This window comes from Musa acuminata, chromosome BXJ1-5, assembly GCF_036884655.1.
Source record: "Musa acuminata AAA Group cultivar baxijiao chromosome BXJ1-5, Cavendish_Baxijiao_AAA, whole genome shotgun sequence".
NCBI lineage: Eukaryota > Viridiplantae > Streptophyta > Magnoliopsida > Zingiberales > Musaceae > Musa > Musa acuminata.
Genome location: NC_088331.1, coordinates 2,311,920 through 2,332,598, shown reverse-complemented (window position 1 = coordinate 2,332,598; position 20,679 = coordinate 2,311,920). Strand labels below are relative to the sequence as shown.

Here is a 20,679-nt window from a genome sequence, read left to right as displayed (position 1 = left end):
GAAAAAAAATTATCGTAGTATTATAATAAAATATCTTCAATGGTCTAGTAATTGAGCCGATATTTCAAATTGTAAGACAAAATTTTATAACTATAAAGTTTGATTTGTAGCCTTAAAGTATACCATAAATTCATATTCTATTGTTGATGATGCAATAAGTGATTACTTTATACTTTTCAAAAAAATACCTCTCCAACTAACATAAATATAAATCATGAAATAAACTTCATAGTATCATAATTTACAAAATCAATATCTATCATTGAATATCTTAATACCAATAATATAAGTTGTCTTATTCAAATCAATTATATTATAATTCTTGGTGAGAAAAATCTTGGTTTCATGCAATAAATCATGATCATTACTAGTAAATAAAATATCATTCACATATAAGACTAATATAATAAACTTACTATTATTAACTTTCAAATATATGCACTGATCAATAGTATGATAAAACTTTATATATCGTTATCTAGAAGCTTGTTAAGGTCATAAATGAATTTTCTAAATTTATAAGCCTAATTTTTTTCTTCTATAAATTCTTCAAGTTATTCTATATAGATTTTTTTTATTTGGATTCTCATATAGAAATATTATTTTCACATCCATCTAATATAACTTAAGATTATAATAAAAGATTAATTCTACAACAATCCTTAATGAATCCTTTTTAGAAACTAAAAAAAAAGTCTCATTATCGATGATATCTTTTTTTAAAGAAAAATCCTTAGCCACAAGTCTAACCTTATATTATTCAATATTATCATTTGAGTTATATTTTGTCTTAAAGATCTATTTGTAATTGACTTTTTTTATTATCATTAGGTAATTCAAAGAGTTCCTATATATCATTCTGGTTCATTGGTTTTAAATTTTTTTTTATTGTATCGTATCATTTTTTAGAGTCGCTACTTTTCGTGGCTTGTGAAAATGATAAATGATCATTTTTTATTTCTATGTCATAATTTGATTCTTATAGATATACCATATAATCATAAAAAATGGTTGGTCTCCGATTATTGTTATTATTAACAGTCACATCTATATCATATGGAGGTTCATCAATATTATTTTATTATTCATTCTCATCAATTTATTTATATTTATGTTTATATATATTATATTGAATATGATAATAAGATTATCATAAATTATAAGGGTTATTATATATTACATTATGAAAGACTAATAATATTTTGGTACATAGAAGAGAGTATAGCATTGATAACATACAATTATTATGACTCGCATTGGTAGTTGGATTTAAAATAGTATTATTATATTTATTGACTTATTTTAAAATTTATGACTATGTATAAAATATTTTTTAAAACTTTTAAAATCTAATTAGGTAAAATTATTTTTAATTAAGTTTTTATATTATTTATTTTGTTTTTTTAATTTTTTATATCATATTAATTAATGAACTAAGTGAGAGAATGTTAGATTATATAATCTTATTTAATTAGGTAAAATATATTATAGATCTGATTGGATTTTGATTATGATTATTAGCCACTAAGAAGGAAGCCCAATTATAATAGGATTCTTTGATAAATAATTTTGATGGGAGAGACTCTTCTAATTACCTTCTTAGACTCTCTACTCTCGCTTATAAAATGATAAAATTTTTTAGTGATAAACTATTAAAAATTAAGATTATAAATTTTCTACGAAGGATACAAAGAGAAAAGAAGAAAAATCTAATGTTTTTTATAGATCGATATTATTATAGTTTTTGGATCGAACGATGATGTATTTATAGATCAGATACAGATTATTTTCTGAATGATATCAAAAGTATATAATCTTGATCTTGATCTATCATTATTTTATTTTGATTCTGATATTAAATTTTTTATAACAATAATAGTATAATTATAATTTTATGCTTACCATCTCATCATTAAGGAAAATGATCATATTAAAATATCTAGAATATGAAAACTCTTCTTACAAAACATAGTCATAAAAAATATTGCCAGTACATGATGCTATCTTTTTCTTCTTTTCCTTTTCCTCTTCCAAGGAAAAGGTGCTAACTCTCTTGTTAACTCGCTTGAAGAAAATATGAAACTTTGGAGTCTTTATATTATTGAGATGATTCAACTTAATCAAGGGGATGAATGAGGAAAAAAAAAAGGCATCAATCTAATCCATATGAGGTGGAAAGGGAGACAAGTATAATAGTCCAACACCGCTTAGCTTTCTCAAGCAAAGCTGCAGAAGTTTGTAAGAATGGTTTGGCATCGTAGCCTCATGGGAAACGCACTAAAAGATCTTTTTGTATTCTTGTTCTTACTGCAAGCTTCTAAAAGCTACAACATTCTTTCGAGTATTAATTATTTTACAGTCTTTTTTTATCCACTGAGGGTATTGATTCTTCTGCTTCTTAAATGAGGTCGAGCACATAGTGCACTCATCTCATCATTTAATTGTCAGTAGAGAATCCTTTCTTTCAGGAGGAAATTGCTTCTTTGCTTTGCCTACTGGTTTTAGGAAGATGGCTATGCCATGAAGCGGCTTGACAGCAAAAGATACAATACGGAAGCAGAGAAGGGAAGCAATCACCGTCTCTTCCTTCCGTCGTCGTCTCATTTCGCTTTTGTAGGGATAAAGCTTACCTCAAGAGAAGGTAAAAAAGAAACCAAATGGAAACACTACTAACAAGCAATGGGGAGGATTCGAAGTTGCTTTTGCACACACACTTTCGGCAACTTTTGCCCGTTTTTTTGATTGATCACCAACGATGTGCAGTAGTCTTCCACACCGTCGATAGAACACGGCACTCACTTTCAGTCCAAAAGCGTGGAGCAGCGTCGAGTCGCCGCAGTCAGTGTCGGCAATGGCTTTTCTCCTTCGACTACGTGCCCTCTCATCCGACTAGGAGACTTGTAACAGTGATGGTAGTGTTTGCAACTGTTGGAAGAATTTATATTTAAAATAACTTAATCGAAAGAAAAGGATAATGAAAAGATTAGATTAAGAAGAATTTAGTCGAGATAAGAGTTGGACTCTTTCTCTTTTAAATGAATTTGTCTTGTGCTCACGGTTTAGCCCCAATCGTCTCTAACGATCATTTCATGCAATAGTAGCACTTCAAAATTAAAAGAACAACGAATTTTAATTTTAGATGCTTTTGTATTCTCCCTCTTTGATCTATGTCAAGTAAATATAAGAATAGAATATAATTTTTTCAGAAAGGAGGTCTGAAAGACTCGTTAGAATGAAAAAATATATTCCTTCACATGAAATGAAAGGTCATGTCCATTCGATAAAGAATCATGTTTATTAAAATAAAATATTATGTTTGTTCAGTCAAAGGGACATGTTTTTCGAGTGAAAAGTTTCTCATTCATTTGAAAATAGTTTTAAACTAACAATTTCAATAATCCCCTACATGAATGAAAATTATTTTAAAAATAAACATGAATACACGTGGAAGTACACATGGAAGGATATCGCATAGAGAGAAGTAGCTTGTGACTTTAAACCTTTATTAGTGGAATACTACCGAATTTAGTTGACTAATCAGTGAACATAATATCTTGAATTATTCAACCGTTTGGTATAAACTAAGATAATAGTACCTATATAATTTCTTCTCTCACACTTTACGTTATCATAGTTGTGTTCATTTTGACCCTGAATATCTATTGGATGTTGAGAAATCTAAGCGGCGACATCACGAGCGTAGCGAAAAAACATTAAATAAAATAAAATTCATAAAATTTTGATCTTTGTGTTCTTCGTCATGCGAAGATTAGTGCGTAAAATTCACAAAACTTAAAATCATATGTGAGATAATTGTGTTACGTAGGAAGATTGTATATCTTTGAATCCCTACAGATCTGTAGGAGAGGATGAAGGAAGTCAAGTGCCCTCCTCTCTAGCGATGATCCATAAAGCAGGGCTGCGATGATGCTCCTTAAATCTCCAAGCCTACTATCTAAGAAGGAGAAAAGGAGAAAAGAATAAGAGATGACAACCTAGAGAGGCTCTAGCCTATGAACCATGTTCTCTCCTATTTATAAAGGTCCATTGTCAACTGAATCCTAATGGATCCTGCCCTTTTGGGTATTGTATCTCCATCCAACTACACAAAGTTCTTAGATTAGTGAATCTGTATCTAATAATCTCTCATTGACTCTTATTGAATTTCATCCATCAGATCCAATAATTCAGGGGCTTATTGAATATCCAATAAGATAGGAGCTCCGATTGATATCTCATATCCGAACATCTACTAATTGCAATGCTTACCATATGTGTATAACTCTCTAGGCCTAATATCGAGTTGGTAGTGAGTCATACCTATTATAACTCCATTTGACTCGGTGAATTATTATCTCCATAATAATTCACTCAACTCATCAACTACGGATGTACTAGGCCACTACGCTGTAGTCCCCAAACGATACAAGGGAATCCAATCCATTGGACATGTCTGTCCTTAATTACCATATAACTATAGTTTCCCATCCATCTAATATCTTAGAGACCATATACCGGGTATGGTGCTGTTAGACCCATACAGTTTCTACTCGAGTCTCGCTCTAATCGGATTCTCCTGAAGAACTCTTTTTCTCTCAATCCGAATGACTCTGGCCACGGATTTATCTGAGCAAAAACACACGAGATATTCCTCTCATGACACTAAGAGGAGATGATCCTTTATTGACACTCAATAGTCCTCGTAAGGTTGGCTACCAGTCCCAATGACCGACTATGCTAGATCTGGAACCTTCATACCTATAAGTTTGGTATCAAAGAGTGAAGTACTTATATAGGACATCCTTGGTATCTCAAGTCTATGGACCAGATACACCACTAGGACTATGAAATCACTGTTTAACAATAAGGCATTATCTCAATTCCATGAACGAATCAATTAGTGAACTCATTCTCTAATGAGCACTTGTATTGTATCCCTAGTATCCCCATATGAGCAGCTATGAAACCAGTTGCATTCATCATATGGATGGGTATATAGCACACCAATTTGTCCGATTATCTCAATGTCCCTTTTGAGTAATCTATGATCGAGATTATTTAGAATATGTGTTTAAAGACGAATCAGTCTCATTATCATGATCTCATCATGATCCGATTCTCATTGTATAGATCCATGGACATCACAATATATTCAACCAACAAGCAATATAAAGTGATAAAATATCAAATAATAATAAGTAAAAAGATTGCGTGTTAAGTCACATGTGCCATCACTCATGTGATTGGCTTGTAAGGCACCTATAACTAGCAATCTCCCATTTGACCTAAAGCCAATCACCTATGTGTCTGATCCTTATTAGACCCATATGATGCTCAAAGACAATATGAGACAACAACTTTGTCAGTAGATCTGCGATGTTATCTTCGGATAGAACTCTTTCTACTACTATATCTTCTCGGGTCATGATCTCTCTAATAAGCTAGAACCTCCTCAGAACACTTCTGATGAGACTCAAGTTCTCTCATTTGAGCAATCACCCCGTTGTTGTTACAATATAAGGGAATTGACTCCTCGCTGCTCGACATAACTACTAGATCTGTGATATTCTTCATCCAGACTCCCTCCTTTACTGCATCTATTATAACAATGTACTCAGTCTTTGTGGTCGAGTTAGCATAGTATCTTGCTTGGAGCTCTTCCAACATACTGCTTCTCCATTCATGGTGTACACATACCCTGAATTCAACTTGTTATCATCGACATCATATTAGAAACTCGAGTTCGTGTAGCCTTCAATCCTAAGGCTACTACCTCCATATACTAGTAAAAGATCCTTAGTCTTTCTCAAGTACTTAAGGATACACTTTATTGCTTTCCAGTGCTCCAAACTTGGATTTTCCTAATACTTGCTCATGACACTTAGAGCATACGTGTTAGGACTCTAGCTTGGAGAGTCCTAATTGAGAGGGACATTCATGTAAAACTGTTAGGACTCTAGCTAGGAGAGTCCTAATTGAGAGGGACATTCTGTTAGAACTATAGCTAGGAGAGTCCTAATTGAGAGGGGCATTCATGTAGGAGGTGTTTTCTTATAGAAGAATTAGGAGTTGTAAGGGAATAGGAGTCTTGACTAGGAGTCATATTAGGAGTTGGTTAGAAGTAAGAGTCTTAAGTAGGAGTCCTATTATGAGTTAGGGTTTAGAAGCCCTATAAATAGCCATGTATTCCTTTTTCTTTTGATAAGCAATAGATGAATCTTTTTTGCAGCCTTTGAGCAGCAACTTGGAGGGAGGAACCCCTATAGAGTTCCAAGGAGGCCAATCCCCTAAAGAGATCAACCCCAAGTTTAGAATCTGCAAGGGTTCTAACACCTGGTATCAGAGCAGTGTTCTTGGCATCTCGCTGCCCTTCCACAGCCATCCATCAACCCTCTACAACCATCCAAAGCAATTCCCACAATTGCTTAAAAGATCGTCACTGAATTCCGTCATCATCTCCACCACCACGGATCATCCTTTGATCTCCCCGTGAATTGCAACAGGTTCTGGTTTCCTACCTTACTGCTGCTGCAATTTAGTTATCCTTATTCGAAAATCCAAAAAAAAAAAAAATCGTTCCTATATTGCTGCATAAACTTTTCGTCACAAAGTTTTCATCTCTACGACGAAAGATACATTGCAGAATTCCAACTGCATAGCACCATATGTTTGATCTTACTACTGTGCTTTTTCTATCTAAATTTCTACGAAATTTTTATGACATATTTGACACTTCTTAACAGTGGATTTCCCTTTAGTTTCATTAAAAAATTCTCAATATAAACTAATGATCTTTTATGTCCAATCTGCTGCACTTGAATTGCAGAATTCAAGCCGCATAGCACCATCTGTTTGATCTTGCTACTGTGCTTTTTCTATCCAAATTTTTACAAAATTTTTATGACATCTTTGACACTTCCTAACAGTAGATTTCCCTTTGGTTTCATCGAAAAATTCTCAATATAAACTACTGATCTTTTATGTCCAATCTGTTGCACTTGAAAATCTATGCTGCAGAAAATTTCAGCTGCATATCGTTGCCTTAACCCATCTATTTGCAATCTTTTTGAATGAAATTTCTTATACACTTTATAGATCATCTTGGCTTCCATCTAAGATTGATCTATTAAGAAATTCATCTCCAAAAACGATTTTATGTTGCTGCAAATTTTCATCGTAACCCGCTGAAATTTTTCGACGATAATTCTGCAATTGCAACTTGCACCAATTTCCTTGCTGTTATACTTCCGAAATTTTCTTGATTAAATTAGATATCCTTGCTATCATATAAACTGTACCCAAAACAGCCACAAAATAAGCCTAAACTGCAGCCTACATCCACCAATCCACCAACACTTTCGACCATCACTTCTCTCAACCTATACATGCCTTTAACCCAACAGCAAAAGAGAGATCTTAACATCATTGATTTGGGGCCATATACTATGGCATCTAAGGAGGCAATCAATGCTAAATTTGAAGCCTTGGAGGCGCGAATGGAGGATAAGATTCGGACGCTCTTTACCGAACTCAGATTGGGCCGACCACTAAGCCCGAAAAAATCATATCAAGGAGAGAGCTTTGCCCAATCACACCAAGCCCGAAGAGATGACTTCCAAGGGAGGAGAGGCTCTATGACCGACCCCAACTATCCATGCATGAGAGTGGACTTCCCTAGATGGGAAGAAGGAGACCCGATTGGTTGGATCTCACGCGCGGAGCGATATTTTCGGTACCACAAAATCGCAGATGCATCTATGGTGAAAATTGTAGCTATACATCTTGAAGGGGATGCTATACAATGGTTTAAACAGTTTGAACATACTTATGGAGTCCTTTCATGGCAACAATTCAAAGAAGGACTGCTGATCCGCTTCAGACCAACCGATTACGAGAATATTGACGAACAACTAGCAAAGATCCGATAAACCTCCACCATTCAGGAGTACCAAACCAGGTTTGAGAGGTTATCTAATCAAAATCATGATTGGTCTCAAAAACAACTATTGAGGACCTTCATTGAGGGCTTGAAGCCGGAGATCCGAGGAGAAGTTAAAGCGCGACAACCGTATACACTTATGGCAGCCATCTCTTTCGCACGACATCAAGAGGAGCAATTGAACCATGAAGCTCGGAGGACTAGGGTCACTCCTCAACTAGTAATATTGAAGCCCTCAGCCCACCCTACTATCGACCAAGTCCCTACACTAAAGAGGTCAACAAGAGAAGAGCTTCGGGAGCGATATGCGAAGGGGTTATGTTGGCATTGTGACGAGCCGTGGAGCCGTGAGCATCGCCGTAGTAAAGGGAGACTTCTTATGATTGAACCAATAGAAGAAGAGGTCATTGAACATCTAGAAGAGAGCCTTGAACATGAAGAAGAAGATGCAGAAGAAGACCCACAACCGACTGAAGTTACGGTATATGCACTAGCCGGCTACTCAAACCCGCAAATGATGAAAGTTGGAGGCCTTCTCAAACAACAACTGATCACTGTTTTTATCGACACGGGCAGCACTAATAATATCCTAAACAGTAAGGTTGCTATCCAAATGGCATTACCTATCGAGAATCGTTGCAGGTTTGATGTTAAGGTCACCGACAGACGGATTTTGAAGTGTGATCGTAGGCGCCCGCAGGAGAAACTATTGCTGCAGGACCAAGAGATAATTGCAGATTTCTTCCTTCTCCCTCTTGATGATGATGAGGCCATGCTCAGAATTAAATGGTTGACAACATTAGGTGATTTTTCTTGGAATTTTATGAAACTAATTATGAAATTTTACAGTAAGGAGAAACAGGTGATACTGCATGGGAAACGTGGGGGCGACGTAACGATGATTTGCACACAACAAATGAAGAAGGTTTTGCATAAAGCATGCAGTGGCTTTTTGGTACAACTTGAGCAGCAAACTAAGGGAGAGCCAACAAAATTGGAAGATCCAAATCTACTTTCTTTGCTTGCTGAATTTTCAGATATATTTGATTAACTACGCAACCTACCTCTTACCCGTCAGCATGATCATTGTATAATGATTCTTCCAGGCCAATCTCCAGCAAATGCTCAGCCATATCAGTATCCACATCTCCAGAAGAATGAAATAGAAATGATTGTAAAAGAGATGCTCAAAACAGGAGTTATTCGGCCATGTTGTAGCACCTACTCTTCACCGGTGCTCCTCATACGAAAGAAGGATGGAATTTGGCGATTATGTGTTGATTACCGAACTCTCAATGGCATAACCATCAAGGATAAATACCCTATTCCAGTAGTAGATGAGTTGCAAGATGAAAGGGAGCATAAATCTTCACAAAGCTGGACCTTCGATCCGGGTATCATCAAATACGAGTATGCGAAGAAGACATACCGAAAACCACCTTTTGAACACACAATAACCATTATGAATTTTTGCTTTCTTCAAAAGAAGGTGGAATATCTTGGGCATATTATATCAGAGGAAGGTGTGGCAGTAGACCCCTTCAAAATTGGAGCAATGCAAAATTGGCTGACCCCGAGGAACATAAAATTGCTACATGGCTTTTTGGGTTTAACAGGCTACTACTGCAAGTTCGTGAAAAACTATGGAGAGATCAGTGCACCACTTACTTCCTTTCTGAAAAAAGATGTCTTCCAATGGTCGGACAGAGCCTCCGTTGCCTTCGACAAACTTAAGGTAGCCATGACGACGACGCTGGTGCTAACACTACCAGATTTCAACCGACCCTTCATTATTGAGGCCGACGCATCTGGAGTCGGAATTGGAGCAATTCTCATGCAAGATGGTCGACCACTCGCATACACTAGCAAGACATTATCTCCCTCCCATCAAAATAAGTCAACATATGATAAGGAGATGCTCGCCATTGTGCGTGCAGCAACGAGGTGGAGACCCTACTTGATTGGTCGACGATTTCAAAATAAAACCGACCATAAAAGCCTCAAGTACTTTTTGGAGCGAAAGATACCATCCCCTGAGCAGCAAAAATGGGTAACAAAACTTCTTGGATTTGATTTTGAAATAATTTACAAAAAGGGGAAAGAGAATGTTCTTGCAGATGCGCTTTCGCAGCTACCCGAGCAAGTTGAAGTTTCGACCGTTTCACTTCCGACCAGCGACTTCCTTGAGGATATTAAGATGGATTGGCAGGAAGATTTAGATACTAGTAAGATTATAAAAAATTTGTAGGAAGCACTAAGCCCCATGGCTCATTATAATTGGGACTCAAAAGAATTACACTATAAGGGACACATTGGGCTTATGATAAATTCTACTTGCATCTTCACGAATAGATTTTGGACCAAGTTATTCTATATACAGGGTACTAAATTGAAAAGGAGTATAGCATATCACCCACAAATCGACGGTGAGACAGTTGTAAATAGGTGCTTGGAGACAGCCCAACGCCACCCACCAAATATGACTACCCAAAGAGAACTCCAGACCCATCGAAGTGCCATTATTGATCGACGGATCGTGACTCGACGACGACGACCCACTAATGAAGTTCTAATACAATGGGCGAACCTACCAATAGAAGATGCCACTTGGGAGAACTATGACGACTTGAAGATCAAATTCCCAGAATTCATGAATCATCAACCTCGAGGACAAGGCTGATTTGAAGAGGGCGGGTCTATTAGGACTCTAGCTTGGAGAGTCCTAATTGAGAGGGACATTCATGTAAAACTGTTAGGACTCTAGCTAGGAGAGTCCTAATTGAGAGGGACATTCTGTTAGAACTATAGCTAGGAGAGTCCTAATTGAGAGGGGCATTTATGTAGGAGGTGTTTTCTTATAGAAGAATTAGGAGTTGTAAGGGAATAGGAGTCTTGACTAGGAGTCATATTAGGAGTTGGTTAGAAGTAAGAGTCTTAAGTAGGAGTCCTATTAGGAGTTAGGGTTTAGAAGCCCTATAAATAGCCATGTATTCCTTCTCTTTTGATAAGCAATAGATGAATCTTTTTTGCAGCCTTTGAGCAGCAACTTGGAGGGAGGAACCCCTATAGAGTTCCAAGGAGGCCGATCCCCTAAAGAGATCAACCCCAAGTTTAGAATCTGCAAGGGTTTTAACAATACGCTATATTAAGCATGGTGCATAGCATGATATACATGATAGATCCTATCGTTGAGCCATGAGGTATCTTATCCATGTTTGCCCTTTCTTCAGGAGTCTTTGGGGATGTATTCATAGAAATTAATATCTCATATCTCATCGGTATGTCTTATCGGTATAAGGCATCTTTTAAAATTTTTCATGTTAAACCTTTTGACAACGGTGTCTATGTACTTGGACTAGAACAAGCCAAGTATCCTCTTGGATCTATCTCTATAGATCTAAATCCCCAAGATATAAGATGCTTCCCTTGTCAACTTTATTGAATCTCAAATTTTGATGATGAAACCAATTGGTAGTCCTAGGTTTCCAACAACATCCGTCTTACACATATCGTTTATATCAAAATATTTTATTAATCATAATATTATGATTATTATCCATAATCAGTATATTCTCAACATTTAAGCAAACAACATAATAATTTGGAGTGCTTTTATAATAAACACATATGTCATTGCTTAGGTACTTCCTAATCGATATAGAGATTTAACAAGCGTGTAGACTTTTTATCTTCTCTTAGTTAGGAGCCACAAATCCCTCGATTTGTTTCGTATAAATTTTTTTCTTTTAATTTATTATTTAAAAATATTATTTTAACATTTATTTGACAGAGGGATGCGTGGTTACAATCTGACTCCAAACTATGAATTGAATTGACTATATCAACAGACTTTTATAGGCTCAATTTTGACTTTTATAGGCTTAAAAGACTTCTTCTACCTTAGCTAAACACCCCAATACTTAAAAACATTTATATGATGATTTATAACATTTTCATAACTCATAAGGAGTTTTATCCTACCATTCTTATTCAATAATGATCCAAAAACTATGTCCTTTTGAATGTACATGGGTAGATCCAGCACATCATTTAGAGTAACCTCATATAGATCTTGAAGTATCATTTTCTTTCGCTTATGTTTCAAATAATTCTTTAAGTCTTTTCAAGCATAAGATATTTTTTTTAATAATTGCAATAACTTAAAAAGACTCAAAATTATCTTTTCTTTCTTTTTAAAACCAATTTATATGATTATTTTTTACAATAGTAACACTCTAAATTACAAAAACAGTGGACTTCAGATTATTTTTGTAATATCTTTTTTAATTTATATCGGATTAACATAAGAATAAAATTTATTTTTTTCGAATATAAGAGAGGACAATATATTTATTTATACATAATGGGTGAAAATTGCTACGATATATCATCCATTCACATGAATATTCAAATAAAAAAAATTATATCTATTAAAATAAAATGCCATGTCTCTTCGACCAAAAACACATGCTATGATAACGCAGCAGGAGCAGCCGTCCGATATTGGGCCGATCTTGGGCTTATATGGGCCTAACTGTAAGACCCTTTAACGTGTCACCACGCGTTATCATAGCAATCAGCCTTAGCCGTCAAATGCAGTGTTCTCTGCCACCTCTCTTCTGTGGTCATGGCTTCGTCGTCGTCCCTGTTCTTGAGCTCGCCGCCAATCGCCTCTAAATCCACCAGAATTCCACCTCCACTCTCCCTTCCCTTAGCCTCTGCCTTTTCCAACTCCCTCAGGCTGCATCCCCGGCGGTCGCTGACCGCCGCCGCCGCCGCCCTCCAGGCGGAGAAGCAGGACTCCGTGAAGCTGGAACCAGTGCACTCGCCACCTCCCCCGTCTCTTCCATTTCGAGTGGGCCACGGATTCGACCTCCACCGCCTCGAACCGGGCCTTCCGTTGATCATCGGGGGCATCGCCATCCCTCACGACCGGGGCTGCGAGGCGCACTCCGATGGTATAGCTAAGATTAGGGCCTGGCGAATTAGATTTTGCGGTGGACTTAGGTTTGATTTGTTTTCCCCTTAAAGATTTGGTTTTGTTCGTGATGGTGGATAGGGGATGTGTTGCTTCACTGCGTGGTCGATGCGATTTTGGGCGCTTTGGGGCTTCCGGACATTGGTCAGATCTTTCCGGATTCTGATCCCAAGTGGAAGGGCGCCGCCTCTTCGGTCTTCGTGAGAGAAGCTGTGAGTTGAATTGGCTACTTCGTTTTCCTTTTCTTTCCCTTTTTCTTCGATTGTTCTTTAGTTCTATTCATATGCCTTTTCTTCTACTGCTTTCTCTTTCTACCCTAGCCGAGAATCTGAACAGAATGTTAAAGTTTGAATCTTGATTTATGCGATTGACTCGATCGATATCTATACATTAATGTCAAATCACTGACCTTAGTTTTGGGACCAGGGACTTCTTGCTTCAATGCTTGGAATCTTGAAGCTGGAAGAACCTGCATGAAGTAATAGGTTAGGATAAAAGCTCGTATGATCTTAAAGTACAATCCCTTTTGCAACCATTGGAAAAGCTAAACTTAAACAATGAGCAAAGAGCCACACCAAATGAGCAGCAAGGGCTCCCTTGCATGTCACTGAACTTTGATCATTCTCTTGATAATTAAATAAATTGGGAATAAAGAGAATGATCATCATTCAGCGTCAAAAAGGTTGTTCCATATTTAAATTTAATATATCTACGGAATCCACTAGAACATCCACTAGGTACAAAGATGCATCTCTAGTCATGTGTGTTTGAAGAATAGCAAGATTAGAGCCAAACTTATTACTCCTTTTTTGTCTATGGTTTGTGGTATCTCACCCCTTCCACCTTCAAGTCTTGCCATACTGCCTGTCTTTGTCTTTTACCAATCCATAGTTAGTAACATGTTCTCAAATGGAAACAGTTTGTGCTAATGTTCCTAGCAAACAAGCAACTTCTATCTTATTCTTACTGTTGCCTTGTGAAATAACATGTGGAGGAGACAGCCGTATGTTCCACCTAACCTTTTTCTTGTCAGTTCTTGGGTTGTTTACCGAATCAAGGTAACTCTAATTGAGTCAAATGAGACAATGCAAGTGAGGGTTCTGGTCAAGTTTTACCGGCTATACTCAAAATTGAAAGGGGTCAGAATTGACAAACTTAATCTCGACTGAAGATGAAATAAAATATTCTAGCAATAAATTATTAAAAATTTTGGAAAGAAATTAAGTCAGTTGCATGGTAACACTGTCCTTGTAATTTCTTTTTTCTTCCTACACCCTCAACCACTTTTCTTTTCCCTGCATCCTACAGTGTTCTCCTGTGATGTCTATTTGCCTCCCTCTACCTCTACCCCTACCCCTTTCTTTCTTTTGTTTCCTCATAGTTTCATCCTTTTCTCCTTTCATCTTTCCCCAACTTAAGAAAATAAAACCAATTAAAAAACGTGGGATGGATGACATGATCTATTACTCACGAGGAGAAACCTGATTATAAGGTTGGAATGTGCCATAGTTTAATTTCAGCTTCTGATGACAACCATCTGATTATGAGCCTCACTGCTGTAGCATTTTTGAAGCTTGAATTGCTGTACTGTGCAGTCTTCACTATTCCTGATACAGATCTGTGAATATTAGCCAAACAACTCAACATTTTTTGTGCATGAATTGTTTATTCTGTCGGATTTTCATTGTTCCTTCTATAGTTGCATTAAGAGTTTTCTCTGTTGTCGCACCATAAATATGCTCAGTGGAACTTTTGCAACTACCTTAAGGTCATTGTTAGTATATAGTTATTTCCACCACCATGCATAACTCGGTTAATAGCAGATGCTGCTTAGATATGGTTGAAAATGATCGGATCTTCCAGTACCTCTAGCTTTCACGAATAATCAAATAATTTGTGAAACTATTCAAGTACTCCTACTAATATTAGTTTATATCAGGTAAAACTGATGCATGAAGCTGGTTATGAGCTGGGAAACTTGGATGCCACTTTGATTCTACAAAGGCCAAAACTAAGCCCTCATAAGGAGGCTATCAGGTCTAATTTGTGTGATCTGCTTGGAGCACACCCTTCAGTTGTTAACCTGAAAGCAAAAACACATGAGAAGGTCGACAGTCTTGGAGAAAACAGAAGTATAGCAGCACATACTGTGGTTCTTCTTTTTAGGAAGTAAAACATATCTGTGACTGAAAGCACATAAAACGAATTTTATTGCCATTATATGGACTATGGAGGTATTAAATTACATACAAGTTATGAGAGCAATGCGAGTGAGGCCGAAACTTCCATCAATATTTGTACTGATAAGTTGTGTTCTTTTTCTTCTACTTGACGATTTCCTAATGTTGCCTCATAATGTTTGACAATTCTTACATACTTCAATATAAATTTTATTATTATTTTTGGGTAACTAGAAAGAAACTCCTCAAGACAGTTTCACTGTAGTGCTTCAATCTTTGATAGCATGTGAAAACATCATCAGATCCATGTTAAATAATTATGCTCTGCTGTGCTCAGCTGCTACTGGCTAATGTCCTTTTTAATCTATGTTTGATTCCACTTTGATCATGAGCTCTGAGACCAAGAGCCAAACCTTCACCCTGCAATTCTTTGTTTACATGATTGATTGCTGCAGGCATGTGGTTAAAGTGGGAATATATATTTGCTTGGGTTTCAAGGTATTCCTATATGGTCAAAAGATAGTGTCGAGTGGTCAGATGAAACACCAAAGGAATCTACTTGTAAAAGCCAGACCACGGACTGCTTCCTGGCGGAGATCTTGCAACTTCTTCCATAGGGCTCTCTATATACATGGTTAGGAAAGAGAAAAAAGAAACCCAGAAACACCGACCATTAGAAGAAACAAAGCTTACAAGGAGACATACCAGACCAAACACATGATTCCTCATCCTTACACATTGTTCTTCCAATATCAAATGCTGTTAGTACATGTCCGTGATGAGAGGAATCAACATACAATTTTCTAGAGCTTAAGAAACTACCCGTGCTCTATCCATTATTTCTTAATATAATACTCTTTGGAATTTAGCTTAGGATTTCTACAAATTGGAAGGTAGAAAAATTCTAGTAGACAGTACGACAAAATGCTGTAATTTACGCTTTATGTTACTGGTTTCGGTTCACCATTTATTGGTCACATTGAAGAGTTCATGACCTTCTTTCTCCTTGCAGGTCCCTTGTCGCTGTCGGCAGTTGAATTGGCGTTGTAGACAGAGACCATTGGCCTTGCGACAGTGGCTCATTTATACCGCTGTAGGCGACGGGCTGTCAGATCTTTGGACACAAGCGTTCGCCTCTCTCCCCGTCCCTCCCTCCCTCCCTCAGCCGCTGTGCTCCTGACTGTGACTATCTCTTCCAAATCCGTTCCCCTTCCAAATCCATTCCCAGTCAAACGAGAAACAACAAATGAAGTGACACAATCCTCTCTCTCTCGATACTCTTCCATTGTTCGAAGCTTCTGTCTTCTGAAATTTTCGTATTACAACAAACTTTCTCTGCCTCTGTCTCAAGCTGCTGCTACTGCTGCTTTGCTTCTTCTTTGCTGCTATAAATGTCAATCTTTCCGACATTATTGTTTCGTAAAAGCGAATAGAAGAAGCAACAGAAGAAAAGGATGGCGTTTTGGAGCAGCGGCGGAGTAGGAGGATTTGTCGACACCGAGCTGTCGAAGAAGACGTCCATCTTCGGCCTTAGGCTCTGGGTGCTCCTCGGTGTCTGCGTCGGTGCCGCCATCGTCCTCGTTCTCTTCCTCTTCTCCCTCTGCCTCTCCTCCCGCCGCCGGAGCTCTCCTGCCCTCCCCTCCTCTGCCTCCGCTCCCGCCGCCGCCGCCGCCCGCATAAAGAAGCCCCTCAGACTCCACCTCCGCGACTCCAACCCTCCTGTCTCCAAGGACATCCCCGAGATCCCCTTCCACTCTCTCGCCGCCCCACTTGCTCCCGCCATCGACGTTCGGGTGGACCTCGGGAAGGCAAACCACCGCGCCGCGCTCGCCGACCACTTCCGCCCTCCGCCGGCCCCGCCTTCGGCGTCTACGACAGGGACGGCCAGCGGGGAAACCGTCGGCACTCCGTCGTCCACCGGCGGGGGCGGCCCGCCGGAGGTGTCGCCTTTAGGTTGGGGGCGTTGGTATACGCTGCGGGAGCTGGAGGAGGCCACCGGCGGGCTCGCCGAGGAGAATGTGATCGGGGAGGGAGGCTACGGTATCGTGTACCTCGGGAAGTTGGCCGATAACACCCTCGTCGCCATCAAGAATATGCTCAACAGCAGGTGCACGACGCCACCTTTCTCTCCTAATCTCCATCTTTGCTTGCTCTCGTTAACGCATCTTCTCATTTTCCTTATTTCTATTTGCTCACTTCATTTCTTGTTTACGATTTTTACTTTTTAAGTTTTTGTGGAGTGATATAGGTGTCCAAAAAATTGGAAATTTGCCTTACTATATACACTAGTACATTGACTATGTTACGAGTGCTCATGAGAGAAATGCTGTTGATTCATTTGACATCAGGGGTCAAGCGGAAAAGGAATTCAAGGTTGAGGTCGAAGCAATCGGTCGTGTGAGGCACAAGAATCTGGTCAGATTGCTTGGTTACTGTGTTGAGGGGGCCTATAGGTACACCACTTACTCTTAGAATGACATGCAGATTTGCTTTGTAATGCTTCTTATCGCTGCTGCATAAAATGCTTAAGATGAATTGATCTGATTGTTTTATCGATATCTTTATCCATTTTCTTCTTGCATATTTAGGATGCTTGTATACGAGTATTTGGATAATGGTAATCTTGATCAGTGGCTTCATGGCGACATCGGAGAAGTGAGTCCTTTGTCATGGGATATCAGAATGAAGATAATACTTGGAACCGCAAAAGGGTATGATGTTTAAATTTTAATCCTTAGCACGCTTTCAACCAAAGTAATTCTGTTATAAGTTAGCATTCAACCATTTCGGAGAACGCATGCCTTGCTGTGCTAACACTTTTAGTATATGTATACTAAGTCGTTATATGATGATGCATAATGACAGCGAAAATTGATATGCTATGCATCTGAATTTATGTGATCAAAAGATGTTCACACGAGTAGTGAACCATACTAAACTCCCGTTGTAGATTTATTAGATGTGGGTTTACCCTAAAAGGTTCTTTGGTGGTAATTAGGCAGGCTTATACATGCATATGAAAAGCATAACTCATATATATAATGAACCAACTATTAGGACTCCTTTGGGAAAATACAGGGAGATGTGATATTTTTGATATCTCATAAATTGTATATGAAGTATGTACCATTTATCAAAGACAGTAGAACATGAAGACAATCTTCATCTATGTAGAGCAGTTCAAAGATTTGGACTTGTTCTGGTTTTTGGATTTGTGCAGTTTCAGGCTCGTGAATTGACATCCATATTCCATGCCTTTCATGCTTATGCAGCTATTTTCTGTTCGGTCTGGTAAAATATAACATACTATTATGCAGCTTAGTTTGGTATGTTCTTTTCAAATTTTAGGTCCTATTTCAGTTTTAAGATTTAAAAGAAAAGAGATTGCAGTAGATATGTATTTGTAGTTTTCAAAGAAATAAGTTTATAATTAGTAACTATGTTCTAGTGTTCTCCATCTACATTATGATTACAACACCACTGTCCACAAAAGTCTGGTAAAGAAAAAGAGAGGACCACAAGTGATTATATTTACTCTTGAAGTTCTCTGTTTCCTGAACATGGAACAATTGTTCTGATTATGTCATTTATGGAGAATGACACGCTCCAAAAATATACCATGGAATAATTGTTCTGATTATGTCATCTGTGGAGAATGACACAGCTTCAAAAATATACTATTTCTGAATTATATTTGTAGATTTTTAGATTACAAATCATGTTTGCAGCTTGGCCTATCTTCACGAAGGACTAGAACCAAGGATTGTACACCGTGATGTTAAATCTAGCAATATACTACTTGATCGACAGTGGAATCCCAAGGTATCAGATTTTGGGCTGGCGAAGCTCTTGTGTTCGGAGAGGAGCTATGTCACCACTCGTGTTATGGGCACATTTGGGTGAGTTCAGAACCTTATCAAACTGCAGATCTACTATTTACCTTAATTAAAGAATCTCACAGCTTGTCCTCCCTGTTTTTCACAGGTATGTCGCTCCAGAATATGCTAGCACTGGAATGCTGAATGAAAGAAGTGATGTTTACAGCTTCGGAGTACTTATCGTGGAAATCATATCAGGAAGATCTCCTGTTGATTATTCAAGACCTTCTGGAGAGGTCAGTTTTCTTCTGCTTGAAGAAATGATTTCTTAGGCTTGAAAGGAATAAGCTACATGTGAACTTACATTGCCTTTCTCAGGTGACTTTGGTTGAGTGGCTAAAGACCATGGTTGGTGACAAGAAATCTGAGCAAGTAGTGGATCCTAGGATGCCCGAGAAACCATGTCCCAAAGCACTGAAAAGGATGATTCTGGTGGCCCTCCATTGTGTGGATCCTGATGCACAGAAACGACCAAAAATGGGGCATGTCATCCACATGCTCGAAATGGATGACTTGCTAGCTCGAGATGTATGATCACTCTATCCTTCCAGTTCTTTCCCTGATTAATCTTCGTCGAGATTTTCACTTTTTCTGTTCATCTGTACACCAATAAGACAGCATAAAGTAAAGTTTAATTCTGTATAGACGCGTAGAGCAGTGTACAAACAACTAATATAGATTGGTACTATCATTACAATTGGAGCACTGATTGAGCCATTGTTGTCTGCACAGGATCGTAAACTTGGGCGGAGAGCATCTCCTGCTTTATTATCAGACAGACGCAATACGAGAGGAGAGGAAAACTCGAGCAATCATCTTCATAGGTCAAGATAGCTATGACAGATAAGAAGTAGGTGACTGAGTTTAGGTTTGCTGCATTTGCAAGTCACATACTTCTTCCAATTTGGCCATACTTTATTGTTGCATTCTTAATCTGGGATTTGAAACCTGCAAGGAGTTGATAATTTCTCATGCATTGTCTAAAAGAAAAGTTCATTTTGTGATTACAGTCCATAATTTATTATAAAAACAGAAGTTACACATCAAGCCAATTTGAATTTTTCCCCCATGTAAAAATAAACAGTGTCATGATCTAACTCCATATACTGGTTCAAAAAACATCTACTACTTGTGTCCGCGTAGTTCTAAACTTACTCTATTGTTTTAAGAACATGATTGATCAATCGATTCAATAACTTTGAATATAATAGATACGGAACCACATTACTCAAAATGCTTAAATATAAATTACTAATAGTAGATTCATCTGAGTGTTGTTATATACTGTTTTAGGACCATGTCAAATATGCAATCAGAAACTTTTTATTTTCACTGCAGTCTTCTTTGTGTTAGTTTTTCCTCATTGATTCTATCATCACAATTTGAACACCCCAAGCATGAATGTGTGCATATGCTCTCACATATCATGAGCTGCTTTCTTCCTAGATTTATTTTTCCTTCATATCGGCCAGACTATTAAGGGGTTCTATCTCTACAAGTCATGGATTGTTTTGCCCACCATTCCTGTGGACCTCTCCAACATGTCATGAGCTGCAGCAGTCAAAGAACCAAACAGGAGTAGCTTTAACCTCTGTTCAAAGTGGTGATGGCTGAAACTTGAGGATTGGAGAATGGTGATAGATGTTCAGCAGCTAGCTGAAAAGTGTAGATTAGAAAAGTGGGAATCCGACAAAAGAACGAGGT

At 37.9% G+C, this 20,679-nt stretch overlaps 2 protein-coding genes across 2 annotated transcripts; both read left to right on the top strand.

Moving 5' to 3' along the window:
* The first annotated feature begins 12,531 nt into the window (after positions 1-12,531).
* On the top strand, positions 12,532-15,327 carry LOC135672956 (2-C-methyl-D-erythritol 2,4-cyclodiphosphate synthase, chloroplastic-like). Its single transcript, XM_065181530.1, has 3 exons — positions 12,532-12,897; positions 12,999-13,129; positions 14,857-15,327. Exons 1-3 carry the CDS (start codon positions 12,567-12,569, stop codon positions 15,088-15,090), a joined length of 696 nt encoding a protein of 231 aa, XP_065037602.1. The 5' UTR covers positions 12,532-12,566; the 3' UTR covers positions 15,091-15,327.
* LOC135672955 (probable serine/threonine-protein kinase At1g01540) lies at positions 12,999-20,027 on the top strand. The gene is made up of 8 exons (XM_065181529.1): positions 12,999-13,129; positions 16,110-17,204; positions 17,446-17,550; positions 17,686-17,808; positions 18,826-18,996; positions 19,082-19,211; positions 19,294-19,503; positions 19,708-20,027. Exons 2-8 carry the CDS (start codon positions 16,552-16,554, stop codon positions 19,807-19,809), a joined length of 1,494 nt encoding a protein of 497 aa, XP_065037601.1. The 5' UTR covers positions 12,999-13,129; positions 16,110-16,551; the 3' UTR covers positions 19,810-20,027.
* The last annotated feature ends 652 nt before the right edge of the window (positions 20,028-20,679 follow it).